Source organism: Chrysemys picta, chromosome 12 (genome assembly GCF_011386835.1).
Source record: "Chrysemys picta bellii isolate R12L10 chromosome 12, ASM1138683v2, whole genome shotgun sequence".
NCBI classification, from domain to species: Eukaryota; Metazoa; Chordata; order Testudines; family Emydidae; genus Chrysemys; species Chrysemys picta.
In genome coordinates this window covers 51,704,882-51,721,670 of record NC_088802.1, presented here as the reverse complement: position 1 = coordinate 51,721,670, position 16,789 = coordinate 51,704,882, and the positions used below count along the sequence as shown (strand labels likewise).

At 49.5% G+C, this 16,789-nt stretch overlaps 1 protein-coding gene and 1 long non-coding RNA gene across 3 annotated transcripts in view; one reads left to right on the top strand and one right to left on the bottom strand.

The window, feature by feature from the left end:
* The first annotated feature begins 230 nt into the window (after positions 1-230).
* FAM20A (FAM20A golgi associated secretory pathway pseudokinase) overlaps positions 231-16,789 on the top strand; it is a 55,427-nt gene continuing 38,868 nt past the window's right edge. The window contains exon 1 of one of the 2 annotated variants that reach the window (XM_065563672.1): positions 231-427. In XM_065563672.1, the coding sequence (XP_065419744.1) occupies positions 324-427 (104 nt within the window). In that variant the 5' untranslated portion in view covers positions 231-323. Of the gene's footprint in view, positions 428-12,362; positions 13,391-16,789 lie in introns of those variants that run through there. The other variant, XM_065563671.1, reaches the window with a different exon arrangement.
* Positions 10,637-14,623, bottom strand: LOC135974806 (uncharacterized). The gene is made up of 2 exons (XR_010591923.1): positions 13,614-14,623; positions 10,637-11,668 (listed from the first exon to the last, which is right to left on the bottom strand). It is a non-coding gene; the product is annotated as an uncharacterized LOC135974806 (long non-coding RNA).

Sequence of the window (16,789 nt, the reverse complement as noted above, 5' to 3'; positions counted from 1 at the left end):
TTCCAGCTATAATAATAATTAATGGAGCTATCCCGTCTCCTAGAACTGGAAGGGACCTTGAAAGGTCATCGAGTCCAGCCCCCTGCCTTCACTAGCAGGACCAAGTACTGATTTTTGCCCCAGATCCCCAAGTGGGCCCCTCAAGGATTGAACTCACAACCCTGGGTTTAGCAGGGAGGGGGATATAGCTGAGCTATTGACAGAGGAGTTCCACAGTACATTCAGTCCTTGCTGCCTCTGGCGAGTCTGCCAACTACTACCAGTTTGGGTGGGCTTTGTGGCGTAGAAATTTGCTCCTAAAGACCAGCTTTCCTTGGATAACTATGATCTTGGTGAAGGATGTCATTTTTTACCACTATAGTTCTACTGGCACAACCCCTAGTGTGGATGTTTTTTCCCCCTCCCATACTGGAATGACTATATATAGGTAAGCACAAAAATACCAGTATAATAATAATTAACTAATTAATAATATCTAGCTGTTACATAGTGCTTTTCAGCAATAGATCTCGAAGCATTTTAAAAAGGAGGTCAGTGTCGTCTCCCCGTTTTAGAGATGGGGAAAACAAGGCACAAAGTGGGTTGTATTGCTTTAAATATACACGTATAGTTAGAATAGTACAAATCTAGTGTGTAGACAAAGCCTTGGACTATCGAACAACTATTTCAGGTTGTTCCCAAAAAACTGAAATTTTTGGCAAATTGAAAAGACCAACAAAAATCATGTCAGGTTGAATGAAACATTTTGTTTGACCTGGAACAAAATGTTTCATTTGGATTTTGAGCAATTGTTTACATTTTACATTTTTCTTAAAAAAAAAAAAAAGTTGCTAAATAAAAAGTTATTTTGAACACAAAAAATCAATGTTTTGTTTGGAAAATGTCAGAACAATGTTTCAGTATTTTCAGAGGTTTTTTTTTTCCCCAACTGAAATAATTTGGCAAAAATTTAGACAAATTTGTGCAATGTTTTGGTGTCACCAAATCTGCATTTTTCGCTGAAAAAAGTTTCAGCCAAAAAATTTGCCCAGCTCCAGGAGTCACTTCCAGCCATTATTAACCTGGGATGGGTGGCAACTGGGGACATGCAGCTAAAACCCAGAGTTTGTCTGCATCAGGAAAACAGAAGTTTGAGTTTGTAAATCAGGACTGCCCTTTCCAGGGGATCAAGTCACAGACAACTGAGGAGTCGCAGGGAATGCCCAATTTATTAAGAAGTAGGGGAAGCCCTAGGGATAGCTGTGTTTATTGGCTAATAGGTAGTTTTATAGCAATGGCTACATCTGCAGAACCTGGAGAAGCCTGTAATTTCATGATGCTTATATTACGCAAAATGATGTACCTCTCAGTAGAGCTTAAATATAGCCCACCAAAACATCATCTATTAAAAGCAGAAAAAAGGGTAGCTCATCTCTTCCAGAGCACGTTGCCTCCTCCGGCTTTCCAAAAATTGTTGTCATTTCAAAGTGCGTGGCACAAGCTATAGGACTCCTGCAAATCAAAAGAGTAGCGAAGAAATCAGAAAAGTGACAGATGATCTGGTTGCATGCATATTTATGAATCCTCCAGTTACAAGGCACAGCGCTGAACACAGTCAATTTTGTCATTCCACGTTCCCAGGCTTTGCAGCCTTGGACCCAGACCTTTGACTATTCAACTTTGATCAGTGTAAATCATCTACGTGGGCAGGGTTAAAATAGCCATATAAATATATTGTTCCAGGCAAAAGGTTTTCTTTGCTTGAGGTCATCACACAGGGCCAGCTAATATAACCCTCCCACCGCATGTACCTTTGAGCAATGTTTGTTAACGGAGGCAAATTTTCCTCCGCTTAAATCTAACCCCGAATACTAAGAGCTATCTGAATGTGCAGTGTTATGGTAATTTAGTGCTGTGGGGATAACCGCTAGCGTTCCGCTCTGCTGGCACACGGATGCTTGGTTATGCTCTCAAAACTGTGACATATCACGTGTCCCATAACACGGTGTGCGGATGCTGCTCAACTCTCCCACAAACCCTCCAAAGAAGGAAGAAAATAAAGGAGAAGAGGGGAGGGGAAGTATTTTAAGCCCAATTCTGCTCCTGTTTTAAAGAATGGCTCGATTCCCTATGTCCTCATTGGGAAAACGATAGGGCCCTTATCGCTCATGAAAGATGCCTGATTGTCAGCCCTAGAAAACGGACTGTAGGTGTAGTACAGATAGCAGCAGGGCCACTTCTGCCCTCCCCAGCCCAGGATGCTTCTACTCTGACCTGCAGTGGGACAGTAGCTCAGTCTCCTGGATCCTTCCAATCCTTGGTCTCTCAACTGATCCTGCCAAGGAGGTGTCAGTTAGTCTGGATGGTGGTGGCTTTTGTGAACTGGATATTCGTCCTCGGAGCCAGGAGAGAGATCCACCAGCTCCTTTTGCCACCTGCCTGCTGTCCTAGGTAACACTTTGCTGTCCTTGCAGACCTGGCCAGGAGGGGAAAGGCTGACTTATTCCATTACCAATCCCCTGTGCCAGCCACGTATCCATGGAGCAGCAATGACTACCCATATGGAACATGAAATCTTGAAACAGCTGATTCAGTGCAGCATAGCCCTGCCCACCAAGCCTATCAAATGTTCAGTTGTTTGCAACTGAAATTCCAGAGGAAACTTGTGGTATTCTGGAGGGTACCATACAATGTCTATCCTTTGCAAAGGAAAGTCAGGGGAACTGTCTGTCTGTCCAGGGAAGGTGTCCACTTGTCCCAAGGCAGGAGATAAAGTTGCAAGACAACTTCCCAAAACAACCAAGCGTGGAGCATGCATACAGGCTGTAAATCTGACCTTTCCTGGTGCTTGACTTTGCAAACCGAATAACTTTATTTGAATAGCGCTTTTGCGGGTGTAAATACTGTTGACAAATGTTGGTTTGTAGAGGTGCCTATGACTCTAGGGAATAGTCTAGATTTGAAAAAGTGATCGAGGTTAGGTAGGGGTTGGTTAAATCACGTTAGCTAACTCCAATCCAACCTCAACCACTTTTTCTACCCTACACAAACCTGGTGAGCAGATGTAAAGATGATACTGAACGCCTCAAATCACTTTGTAAACATCATCTAAACGAACCGCGCAGCCCTCTCCTGCAAGGATGTGCAAGGAATCAGTGTCCGATCCTGGCTTACAACTCAGGATTTCTTGTCTCCTAATTTTGTACTCCAACCACACCTCTTTCTCTCTGATGCATAACCAATCCTAATTAGTGCAGAGGAACAGCCCAACACCCCCCTCCAGCCAAGAACACCGAAATCTCTGTATAATAGCTCAGAAAGCAACAGGAACTAAGGGCTTGTCCGCACTTAAAATGCTGCGGCTGCTCCATAATAACACTTCAGCGAAGACACTACCTGTGTGGACAGGAGAGGTCCTGCCATAGGCGAAGGTAATCCACCTCCCCAAGAGGTCGATGGAAGAATTCTTCTGTCAACCTAGCGCTGTCCACACCGGGAGTTAGGTCAGCAGAGCTGCGTCTCTCGGGGATGTGGATTTCACAGCCCTGAGGGACGGCGCTAAGCCAGTGTAAGTTTTCAGTGTAGCCCAGCCCTAAGGCTTCGTCTACACTCACACGTTGTACTGCTTGGACTACATCACCGTAGCTAAAACAGTACACAGTATAAATGCACCAGTATAAATATTGGTGTAGCTTAGTCCAGTATGGGAAGGGAAAACAGCTCTAAAGCACCACATGGCGTCTGCGCAAGAGGTTGGGCCAGTATAACTGTGTCTGTAAAAATCACGCCCCTCTCTGCCATAGTTATGCTGGTCAAAAACTGTGGGTAGACCAGGCCTTAAAGGGGAGAAAATATCTTGCACGTCCACTCTGATCGCTCCGGGCACCCTGGCAAACAGTGAGGAATAATAAGGAAGGAGCCATGCCTCCTGCCCTCCCTGCGTTATCAGAACCAGAGACGGCTAGCAATCCCGGCACCACGGATCTGTTTACCAGACAGTTTATAGGGCAGCAGCTGGCTGGTTATACACTATTGAAAGCTTTTAAGTATTAGCTTTTGGATCACACTCGTCGAAGAACGAGATGACTTTAGAAAGCAACACAACGAAGAGACGCTCCTCGCTAATACACCCAGCCTGTTGCATTCTTCTTCTAGGTCAGTGGTAAAATGTGCTTTCCTCCCAGGAAGAGGTGGTGATGTGTGATTATCTGGCCTTCTCCTTAAAGGAGGGCAGGTGATGAGAATGACCCTTTACCAAAGTGGTCAAAAAGGAGCAGCGGACACATCTGTGCTAAATCTGCTTTTCCCCCTAGCTGCCAAATACCTTGGTTGGAGGCAGTTGTTTAGTATCTGATGTCACAGGCGGAACCCACGCCAGCAGTTTTATTTCCTGACCTCTAATTACAGTCTAAAAGGTCACTCCAAAGGAAGAATGGCAAAGAGGAGCCCAGCCCAACACTGAAGAGGAGTTTCAGGAACCTCCTGGGAAGCTGAGAGCCCGTGCAAGCCAAGTTCCCCAAAGCCATCAGACTCACTCAAACCACGTTGAGAACACGAGGGGTGCGGCAAGAACTATTATGACAGTGGATGAAAACTTGGCTGCATGCTCATTTGAATGAGAAAAGCATTGAAAGCCGACAAAAATCTACATCATAGGCCCAGGGAAACAGGGAATGATTTAACCCATTGAGCTGCGTGTTGGGAATGCCTTTGGAAATGCTTGGTCTGTCCCAGTCAGGTTTAAACTGCTGTTTTTTGGCCTATGTTTTAACGTATTTCCTCTGTTTTTTGCCAGTCCTTACAGGCTGAATCAAGCGCATGGTCTTCATTTCAGAGTTTTATTTTGTTCTGATGTGGAATATTTTCTTTTTTCAACAGTGTTACATTTTACCAGCTAGTGCAGCTGTTAGAGCAAGGGGACCGGAAGTCAGCACTCCTAGGTTCTCTTGTCTGTGTGGCCTTGAGTGACTCACTTCGCCTCTCTGTGCCTCAATTTCCCCATCTGCACCTACTTCCCCGAGATGACGGGCGGGGTAATGGACCTGCTCCTGCTAAAATCAGGAGCAAAACTCCCACTGACATCAGTGGCCGCAGAATGGGGTTCAGTGCTTTGAAAAGGGAAGGTCCTGTGTAAATGCTATACGTCCGTGTCAGGGTCAGTCCCACTCTCATGCCTTTTTCTCCCTTGCTTGGCTATGCCCCCAAGACTCCATCAGCTGCTTTCTATCGCTGTGTCTGCACCTTTCCTGGGCCACATCTCTGGCTGACTGGGAAAGCAAAGGGGCCAAGGAAACAACCCGGGGTGGAAGAGCCGCTGACCCTGGCAGAAAATGCAGCCATGACATTGACATTACTCATTAATTTTATAGTCCAAGATTCAGAAGAAGAATCAGGCTTTGACCTCCAAGGCTATGCACTAAAACATCTTAATGAAACACAGCAGTTGACTCCAGCAAACAGCTTAGCCCCTGGGGAAGGATGAGAGTGCTGAGTGGATTTCCTTCCTCTGGTTTGCACCAGCTCCAGGCAGGGATGAGAATTTTTCTGTAAGTGAAATAGCCTAAAATCACATTTGGAGCCAAATTTACTACTGGAGTAAGTGGCTGCCACTCCCAGCTCTCGGTGTTTAAAGTGGTCAAATCTCCTCTGGCTTGTAGGGAAGTAAAAGTCAAAGCCCTGCATGATTGCAAAGGGAAAAGGTATTGTGTAGGGGAAGGACATAGGGGGTTGACAGTGGAAGATAGAATCCACCCCTCAGTCTACAAACTGGGGGAAGAACATGTTGGAAAAGCAGTTCAGGTTCCTAGCAGTTTGTTTGGATGATTAAGCAGGGAGAGCTGATTTGGATGGTGGTTGTTAGATAGTTTATTGACCATAAAGTGTGTCCTGCTTAGATAGATTATGATCGTTAAATGGCAAATGCAGAACTGTGTCCCTTGATTTCCCATTTATATTTGCTTTGTAATGCTGATATGGTGGCCCTGGGGTTTTATCCCAGGTATGAATGATGCAGACAGATAGAAGAGGGATCGTTACCGTTTCTTTCTTCTTTTTACAAACTCGATAATCTACTGGCTCAGACCCGTGTAATTTTTATACCATTCCTAATAAAGAGGAAAAAGAAGAAAACTGGTGTGTTGGGTGCATTTCTTCCAGAAGCATTTGCATTTTGGCAAACATGTGCCATCTCGCAGGAAGCTGATTTTTCAACCGATAGTGCATAAAATAATTCAAATTGCATATTTATAGCTCCCAAATATTTTGTTTTGAGTTATGTATCGGGGGGGGGGGGAAGAGGGAGGAAAAGGTTTTTTTACTATGACTTTAGCAATGACTTGTTAGTTGCTCTCTGAAATACCGAAGAGAGGCCATCTCAGCGCAAGACGTTATTTACAATGGCTTTAAAGCTGGTTAGAGACATCATCTGAATGGGGATGTTTCCCCAAAGCAGTTGTCTGTAGCGGGGGGAGCCTTTTTCTGTCTTGAAATAGAAATAAGGCCAATTAACTGCTAATTCTAAAGGATACTGGGATTTTTGTAAAGATCTGTCACTTTCCTATAAAATCAGACTTTACCGTTTAATTTTAGGACCACGACCAGCCATTTTGAGCACTTCTAAACGGAAGGATGGTACATGCAGCTTCACTTGAAGACAAGGTGACCTAAGTTCATGCTTAAAGTTAAGCGTGTGCTTAGGTGCTTTCCTAAGTAGAGTTGGACATAAAACTCTGCTTTCCACCCTGGGAGCCATGTCTCGCAGTCCTGGCAGTTACTTAAGCAAATCTCCCATTGTCTTCAGGTAATGTTGAACTATTTTATATAATACAGCACATGAGAGAGAAGGGACGGGCCTGATCCTGATTCCATTAAAGTCAATGGCAAAATTCCCACCAAGTTGGATAGATGTAGGATTGGGCCAAGATATAGCGACACGGAAGTCAATGGACAGTTTTGCCTGAGTAAGCTCTGTTGCATGTGCCCTGGCTTCCATTGAGTGGGGTGTTACTCTTTGGTGTGGAACATGGAGGCGATAAGATAAACATTATTATAAGGTTTGCCCAACCCCTCCACCCTTATACACGTGCTTTACTTTAAGCATGTGAATGTCCTGAAGTCAATAGGAATATTCATTTGCTTAAAGTTAAGCCTAGGTGTCTGCAGAAGTGGGGCCTTAGTAGACAAGTTCATTGAAATGTAGCTAGAAACCAGCTTTTGTTTCTTCCTGAGCACAACGACCTCTACAGAGCCTGTATAACAGGGACAGGGCCGGTGCAACCTATTAGGCGACCTAGGCGGTCGCCTAGGGCACTAGCATTTGGGGGACGGCATTTTCTTTGGCGGCAACCGCCGCGGCCAGATCTTTCCTCTAGGCATTTATGTGGAGGGAGCTGGGGCTGGGGGACGCGGGGAGGGCCGCCTGCAGCAAGAAAGGGGAGGGAGCGGCACGCAGGGAAATTCCCCGCCCCAGCTCACCTCTGCTCCGCTTCCTCCCCTGAGCACACCGCCCTGCTCTGCTTCTCTCCCTCCCAGGCTTGCGGCGCCAAACAGCTGATTGGTGCCGCAAGCCTGGGAGGTGGGAGAAGTGGAGCGGCGACCGGGTGCTCGGGGAGGAGGCGGAGCAGAGCTGAGCTGGAGTGGGGAGCTGCTGCACGGCTCCACGGGCAGGAGGGAGCTGCCATGAGGGGGGGCCTCAGGGCCGAGGGGGGAGGGAGCTGCCGCGGGGGGAGGTGCCTCAGGGCAGGGGGGGCGCTGCCGCAGGGCTCGGGGAGGGGGCGGAGCAGAGGTGAGCTGGGGTGAGGAGCTGCCGCACGGCTCCCCAGGCAGGGGGGGAGCTACCATGGGGGGGGCGCCTGAGGGTGGAGGGAGCTGCTGCAGGGGGGGCGCCTAAGGGTGGAGGGGGGTGGGGAGCTGCCGCTGGGGGGGGCGCCTCAGGGCGGGGAGCTGCCTCAGGGCTCGGGGAGGAGGGAGGGTGCAAGGTTGAAGTTTCGCCTAGGGCGGGAAACATCCTTGCACCGGCCCTGAACAGGGAAGGGAAAAGAGTAGCGTCTCCATGAAATTCAGTGGGGACTTTGTTTCATGGATTTAATTTCCCCAGGAATTGCTTAGATACTATGGTGATGGGTGCTGTAAAAAACCTATAGCTAGGTAATGCCTGCTGTTTTTTTATTTGCATTCATCTGCTAAGGCAATGCATATGCAGATGTATGCTAAACATATTGGTCTTTACAGCTTACCAGGCAAACAATGCTGAACAAAAGGCTTTGTTTGCAAAAATCCAGGTAAAGCTAGTATTATGCGTGCATTGTTGAAATGTTCTGAACAATAGCATGAACAGTAATTTTGCATTCCAGGGTTTTAGTGATTGGCAATATCTAAATGGCAGAGGAAGCGCTGAGAGAGACTGCAGTGTGTGGGTTTACTCCAGCTTAATAGGGACTGAGATTTTTGTTGTTGTTCATTTTTAATTAGACTAATTACAAAAATATGATCTCCACCTTGAGGATAAAAAAAGCTAAAAACGCGACCCCAGCTCATGTTCTGCTGATGTAATTGTTTAGAATTAGTGCGTGAAAGAGAAAAGGTTTAACACTGGGCCCATGGAGAGATTAGTAATGGGGCAATAGCACTGAGAATTAAAAATGAATCCATTGTTAACTCTGGTGTTTGGATGGCATTTAGTCACAAGTTGCTCCTTAGATCAGAGTGAGTCAGTAAGTGCCTTTTAAATACCGTAAATCCCCGAGCCATGTTTTGCTGTTGAGACTCATTCAGGTTTTCTGGAATCCAGCTTGTCCTGGAATGGATTGATTAATCCCTTCTTTTACAATACCTCTTGGGAATCGCAGAAACTTACAGCTGGCTTAGTATGAAATCAATTTAGGGAAATAAGAAACTGGCAGATGAGCTGATCTTGGGAGGTGGTGATCCCCTCATCTTCTACTGATGTCAACAGACTCGGCATGACCAGAACACTCTGAGTGGCCAATGATACTTGGACAGATTTGCACACTACAGGCTACTTCAGCTGTTGTTCTAGAGTTACCATCAATCTGTTCTCTGCCTATGTGATTCCCTTTTAATTTGTCTAGGCTAGAGAAGCCTCCATAACGTACCCCTGGCCCCATCATAGACTGTCCTTATGATCTAGAAAATATAAATCAAGGTCTTCTACACCACTGCCAGGTTCTCTTTCCTTGGAAACACTAAAGGCCTGATCCAAAGCTCAGTGAAGTCAATGAGTCTTTCCGTTGACGTTAGCAAGCTTTGAAGCAGACCCTACACCAACACCTTCGAAAGCAGGGCCCCCTCTCAGTCAATCCCTCTGCAAGTGTTAATTTAGCATGGCAAGACACAGGGGCCTGGATAGAAGCAGTGACTGACAATCTTTAAAATAGAGATGAAAACCCAACTATTGTGCCTGTGGTTACCTGGGGTCAAAACTAGTTTAGATCATAAGTGAAACCGAGTTTAATGGTTTCTCCCAAGAGGGCCCAAGGCTGCTGCATGCTCAGGGCCAGCTGATGGTCTCACTGTAGTCACGAGGAGTCCGGTGGCACCTTAAAGACTAACAGATTTATTTGGGCATAAGCTTTCGTGGATAAAAAACCCACTTCCTCAGATGCATGGAGACTAACAGATACAGACTAACTTGGCTACCTCTCTGATACTTGGTCTCAGTGTAAGAGGACCAGGATTGTGGCAGATCACACACAAGTTGTTTTGTCAGTGCCATTAGATTGTATAGCCCAGTGTTTCTCAAACTGGGGTCGCCGCTTGTGTAGGGAAAGCCCCTGGCGGGCCGGGCCGGTTTGTTTACCTGCCCGGTCCGCAGGTCCGGCCGATCGCGGCTCCCACTGGCCGCGGTTCGCTGCTCCGGGCCAATGGGAGCTGCTGGAAGCGGCAGCCACTACGTCCCTCGGCCCGCACCACTTCAGCAGCTCCCATTGGCCTGGAGCAGCGAACCGCGGCCACTGGGAGCCGCGATCGGCCTGACCTGCGGACGGGGCAGGTAAACAAACCGGCCCGGCCCACCAGGGGCTTTCCCTACACAAGCGGCGACCCCAGTTTGAGAAACCCTGGTATAGCCTTTACCTGCACTGTGACTAGCACTAGCAATCCTGTGTTTTCACAAGAACTAATTTCACTCCTAGTTGGTGCCGTAGCTTGACAATATTCTTCAAAATCTATATACAGCTTTTCCTGAAGAAAATGCTGAATTCTAGAAAAAATATTTGATAATCACAGAACTTTCAAGCAAATCCTCTTCAAATAACTCGAAACTCTTTAGATCGTGAATAAAAGAGAGAGCAGAGCAAAGGATCTCTTCTTTGGAAAGAGTGTAAAATGGCCCAGGTCTTCCAAAGAACAAGAGAATAGAGGAGAAATGGAAGCTTTGTGTGTGGAATGTTCATTTCACTTATGCCTGTTTCCAAAGCAGAACGCGTTCTATGCTGTGTAGGAGACCGAGGGTTGTGCGTCTCCCCACAGCATGCTGGGGGACAGACGGCCTCTGGTAACTGTATGAATGGATCACGTTTGATGGAGTAGTTAGGAAATAGGTGTCAGGATAAATCAGGGCACACGTCTTGAGTATAAATCTTCCCAGAAGCGTAGAAGGAAAAAATAGAAAGGACCAGAATTTCCTCCACTACCTGCATACAAATAAAGGGTGTTTTTATTGGGATGGGAGGCCTGGGGCTGCATTTTCATTCCATGTACAGTGTGTGGGGTGGATTCTGATAGCTATAACACTGGTGTAGATCCTCAGTAACTCCGTCAAAGTCAGTGGAGTTACACCAGTGTCACTGAGATCAGAATCTGGCCTCCCAATTTTGAATTACCAGCCCGAGTTCGGTGATACACCACCTGAGTAACACAGCACAGTACAGGTGAAGCGAAGAGATAGACACCTTTGTGCCCTCTGAATTCCTAGCCCAGGCACAACTTAGAGCAGTCAAGGGGTTACTCTAAATTACACCAGCCTTGAATGGCTGCCTATGGGCCACTTTTCCAGTACAGCACACCAAGACATATAGCGTTCCAACTTCTATCCCCAGAATGCTGGGGCAGCACATGAAGGCAGTGTAAAGTTGCACTATGACCCCTACAGTGGTAGATTCCCCATTCCTCCTCCCCATCTGGGTTTTGACAGCATATAGGGCTAGGGTACAGAATCAGAGCTTTCAGGTACAACACACCCTAAAACCCCCAGGCATGGAAAATCTCTTTGCAATGTATCTTTTCCCCTCTATATGGTAGAGTAGGGATTAAAAATCATGATGCAGATTCTCAGGTGGTAGCTCCATTGACAGCAGTGTCTCCCACCTGTGGACCAGGCCAATGCACACATAAAACAAAAATCCCTTAGCTTTGTGAAAAATAAAACTTGTCAGTTTGTCTGCTAAAAAAATATAATGTTCCTTTCCCCCTTTCTGCTGTTAATTTTTTGTTCATTCAGCTGGCACAATGAAAGTAGCTCGGCCTTGTCACTCGCCCTTTTGTTTATATTCAGTCCCTCGTCTAGTTCACTTCTGTGGCCTCAGGGTTAAGTAAGGTGCTTCTCAACCATAGTGGGCTCACTATCCAGGTTCCAACAGGGTCCTCTCCTCATTTAGCCTTATGGAGACGGGCACAGCCTCTGCTCTTGTCAATTGCTGCACCATTTGGCTTCTGCAGGCTGCAGAGGTAACTGTTAAATCCAAACAACAAATTGTTTTGTTTATTGAACGGTTTGAATTTAGAGTTATAGCAAAACCCTTTAAAGTAACCCCAAACCTGCCTTCTGAGCAGCACGTAGTGCCCAAGCCTGACTAAGTGTGGCCCTTGCATTCTACTTACCTCAATTCCACCTGCAGCTTCAGCTGAATGGGGTGACTCTGAGTCCCTGACCTCACCTACTCCAATGTCAGGGCCTGACCCAAAAACCAAGCCCTAGCCAGGAAGGGCAATTACACCTGTGATTACCTATAAGCACCTGTTACAGCCCTATTGAAACAAGTCCCTTGACATAAACGATTATGTGCTTTTCTGAACCAGGGCCCAAATCAGGAGTAACCAGGATGAAGCTAGTGGAATTACAACCGGTCCAAGCCCCTTTTTATACCCGTGCAGCAGTCTGCATGGGTAAATTTCCCTAATGTAGACAGGTCTTAAGTGAGAGACAAATCTCTCCCAGCCTTCCTCCTCAGTGCCTAGCCTCAATACTTATGCAGTCCTGCTGTGCGCTCTGAGGCCCCCATCCTGAAAAAAACAATTATTTGTTTAACTTCAAGCTGGGGCTTAAGTCTTTGAAGCATGAAGTACCTTAAGCAGCTACCCCCTCCCGCCTCAGCGGTGGCTGCCTTATAGTGGAAGATGAAATGATTCCTGTAGACTGCAGGGTGTGTAAACCCTGCCAGACAGGATGGGCAGAGGACAGCAGGTCCTGAGAGTGGAAATGCAGTGACCCCGGGAGCTGGGGCTGCAGGGACTAGTGTAGTTCGTTCCAGCCTTGAGTGGATCCCGTGGCACCTCCGGGGTGAAAGGCAGTGCCTGGAGGCCAGCTCCTACTCCTGTATGAACACGAGAGGGGCCCATCCCTGTGCTCCCGGACGCCTGGCGAGCTCATCACCTCTGACGCGCACCTCGCTCCAGGGCATTTCCGCAGCATCCCACGGAGGGGTTTGGGCTTGAGTGGGCGCTCGGGATGGGCGCGTCTGTCCTGCTGCAGTGCGAGCTGGCAGGTGATCAGGGCTGGGTGGAGGGGGTGGTTAGCGCCTAATACCTCCCCCTGGAGCGGAGCCACACGCGCTCTGGGCACCGCTGCCCGGGGGGGGCTTTGGCAAGGTGCGGGCTGCGCGGCTCCGGCAGCGGGCTGGGCTCCAGCGCTCCGGCTGGTCGCGGCGGGTCCGGGTGTGAACCAGAGACACTCGCCGGGCGCTCACCTGCTGCTGCCGAGCCGCCAGCCCGGACCCCTCCATCCGCCCTGCTGCGGGCTGTCCCCCTCCCAGCCTCCGATCCGCCTCTGCGCTGCCACTCGCCCCCTTCCCGTGCGCCCTAGCCCGGTCCCTCGCTGGGCTCCGCCGGCCATGCCCTGGATCCGGCGGGACCGGCTGCTCATCCTGCTGCTGCTCGGGGCGCTGCTCAGCGCCGATCTCTACTTCCACCTCTGGCCCGAAGTGCGGCGGCAGCTGGCGGGGGCCGAGCCGGGCTGCCCCTGCCGCGGGGCGCCGCGCCCCGCGCTGCCCCCTTCGCCGGCGGCCGCCTCCCCGAGCGCCCGGGCGCGCAGCGCTGGGGGCTCCAAGCTGCGGCGGCTCTTCGCCCACCCGCTCTACCGCGCCCCGGAGCAGCCGCCGCGGGGGCCGGAGGAGTCGCTGCTCAGCCGGCAGGAGGCGGTGCGCTACTATCGCCGGAAGATGGTCCGCTGGAACAGGTGCGTCCCGCCCGGGTCCCCTCCTAGCTCGTCCCGGACACCCCCCGGAGACAGCCTCCTACCCCCCAACCCTGGGTGTCCCCCTCCCAAGCCGGGTTCCTGCCCACCCCCAGTGCCAGGCTGCTGCTTCTCCCCTGCCCCAGCTCACCCCAATCCCACCGCTTCTGGCGGCTACCCACCCGGCCCCCATTCCCTGCCTGTGTAGCTAGGCTCCCCCACACACCTACACTGTGTGTCTTGCTTCCTGGGGGCATCTGCTTTGCTCTCCGGTGGGTCTCTCCAGATCTCCAGGCTTCTCAGCTCCCTCGGTCCCTGCCACCCTGTCCCCAGTGACTGTCTGCGGGATGCCCCCATCTTCACTGCGGACCTATGTTCACCCTCCTCTCAGGCAGAGCCCACCCTCTGAGAAGTGTCAGGCCAGATGGAGACCTCCCCTGGCCCATTGCACAGCTGGCTTCACTGTTCTCTGTGATGCCGGATGGGTGGCTTCCTGCAGGACCATTCTCCAACTTTGCTGTGAGGGCATGTCCCAAGGTTTCCTTTCTCCAGGCAGCCTGTGAGATCATCTCTCTGTCTGGGTGGCTCTTCTCTAACTTCTCTGGGCTGATTTCTTGAGGCAAAAAAACCACAGTGCTGGCCCAGGCTTACTTGGGCAGGTGGGTGACAGCCAAGCGCTGTCCGTGGTGAGCGAGGCTGGGCTGAATCTGCTAGACAAGTTAACTCATTTTCAGGGCTTTTGATTTATAGGCTTGGATTGTGGTCCATACCTCATGTGGCCCCAAGGCCTGTAATGGCTCCTATCAAAGGGTGGCAGTGGGGACCGACCCTGGGATCTGCAGCACCAGAAGGACAACCACACTGGTGCTGGGTGCCTTGGCTGACCCATGGGCGGGAGCACGGTTGCTGTATACCCACCAGAAAACACCTAGCTACTAGCCAGAGTGTGGGAAAGACGTGAGCAGCCCCTCCTCTAGGGATCCTCCAGGACAGGAACAGTGGGGAAAGATTCCAGGGCAGGACGGAGGAGTCAGGCTGCATGGATGGTCCATGATGGAGGAGAGGCCTGGATGTGGCCCTAGGTGGAAAAGGGTTCCCCTCTCACAGATTCCTGTGATCCATAAGGTTGGGAGTAGGAGGAGCCTCCACATTTACAGGCAAACTCCTTGGCTTCCTTTCCCGCAGCTCCTGCCTAGGGTTTTTCCCTGGGAGGGGTGATCTGCCCCATTCATGTAGCCTCGCAACACAGCTGGGCTCGAGGAGATGAGTTTTATTATCATCATCCCTGTTTTGCAGAGGGCATGGTTTTTCAAAGGTGCTGAATGCCTCCAGCTCCCACTAACTGCGGGTGCTCAAGGCCTTTGAAAACTAAGTCGTAAACATCTTGCCCAAGATCAGACAGGCCAGGCTGTGGCAAAGCAGGGAATGCTCTGACCCAGGTCTCCTGACTCCCAGAAGAGCTTCCCCACCCTCCTAGCCCATCAACAGTCCCAGAGAGCTGAACGCACTACAGCTTCATCCTTAGCAAGCAGGACAATTAGGTTCCTAGCTGTGCTTGAAACAAAAACTACTCTGGCTGGGACGGGGCCTAGTTCTATGAATTCCCTTTTATTTCTCTAGGACAGTATGTGGAGCAGGGATCCGGATATGGCCCTAGTGATGAAAATAAGTAATTGTCTCTTCTAAAAAAAACCAGTCACCGTCCAAAACAAATCTGTGTCAGAGAGGGGGCTGTGTGCCAAAGTGCGCTGAGACGGTAACCTTTGTAAATGCAGTGATTGTGCTTGTTTAGCTACTTATCTGCAACCTTTAAACCACAGGGTCACTTTTTCTGCTTGACTTTTCTACGGGACATATGTTGGCACAGCAGCCAAAATCATCCTCACAGACCTGCTTGCATATCTATTTGGAGCACGCGCGCTAAACCGTGCCGCTTACGGGTCACAATTTCATACTTTTTTTTAACCAAGCAATGATCTTGGATCCAGAAGATCAGTGGGAGCTTGTGACCTTGCTCTGGCCCAGCACTGCAAACTGTACATCTATATAACCACTCGGAGGTAACAGTGGAGATAAACAAGCCTGTCATTTACCATAAGGGCCCGATCCTGCTGTCCCACTGGAGTCACTGGCAACAGACCCATTGACTTCAGTGGGAGTGAAGCCCAGGTGCATTGTTATAACAATATTCAGCAGCAGAGAGCAAACGTATGAATGCTTGTAGCGCTCCTAGCTAGTGACAGAGCGGTGCCCGTTTCGCCCTTCCGAGTTGTCGTTTAAACTGCATCAAATAAAAATAACAGGCTGCTACACAAATTTGACTCCAGAGATTAATACAGAAAACAAACTAAGATGGTGCTTGAGCAGAATCCTAACTGTGTGATGGGACTGCTCCAAAGGAGATTCCCTAAGGATCTCAAAGCACTTCAGAGACATTAGTTAACTATGCCTCCCGCTTTCCTTTGATGGTCCTTCTGCTCAGTTTACACACAGGCAAACTGAGGCAGTAAGAGGCAAAATGACCAAGTCAGTGGCAGAGCGGGAAATAATGCCCGGTAGGGTGACCAGACAACAAATGTGAAAAATCGGGACGGGGTGAGGAGTAATAGGAGCCTATATAAGAAAAAGACCCAAAAATCGGGACTATCCCTATAAAATCAGGACATCTGGTCATCCTAATGCCTGGTGTGCTCACTGATGATACTTCTTGAGAAGCACTCTCCTGTTCTAACCATTAGACCACATTCCCTCCCTCCGAGATACCCAATTCCAGCCCCAGCGGGTGCAAGTCCCAGGGAAGTTAATCGGAGGAGTGCCCTCATAGGTTGGCGCTGAATTTGTCCTTTTGTCCTTGCATGGCACACTTTCCTGTAATAGTGCCCCTTGCCACGGTATATGACAATACACCATGTGATGCTGCATCAACACACCTTTTCTCTCATGCTGTGTTCGTTCATGCTAGGCTCTGGGTCCCGTCTCAGAAGACTGAGGAAGCCACCTCTTTGTTATCACTGAAGCCCCAACCATTTTCCTGTGGCCCGCTGTTTTTCTGGACTATTGGAAGCTACTGCCCTCCCCCTCCACCCACCCACTTGCTGTCACAGCAAGAAAGCCTGGCCCTCGCTGGAAAGGAATTGCAGCAACGCATCCGGGCAGGCTTTCAGAAGTGACAGTTGTGCAGAGAAAGGCAGGGGAGTAAACTGGCAGCCGTCTGCGCTGCGTGCTGTGTACAGCAGTTTGTGAGGCGGAAGAGAGGAAAGAGGGGGTGTGGGCAGGAAGAGCAAGGAATTGGGGAAGGAGAAAGTACAGGGAAGGAGTTGAGTGAGCGCGTGAGGAGAGCTGGTGGGGAATTTCCCAACAAACCATTTTTACGTCGGAAAATGCTGATTCATCGACACCGAA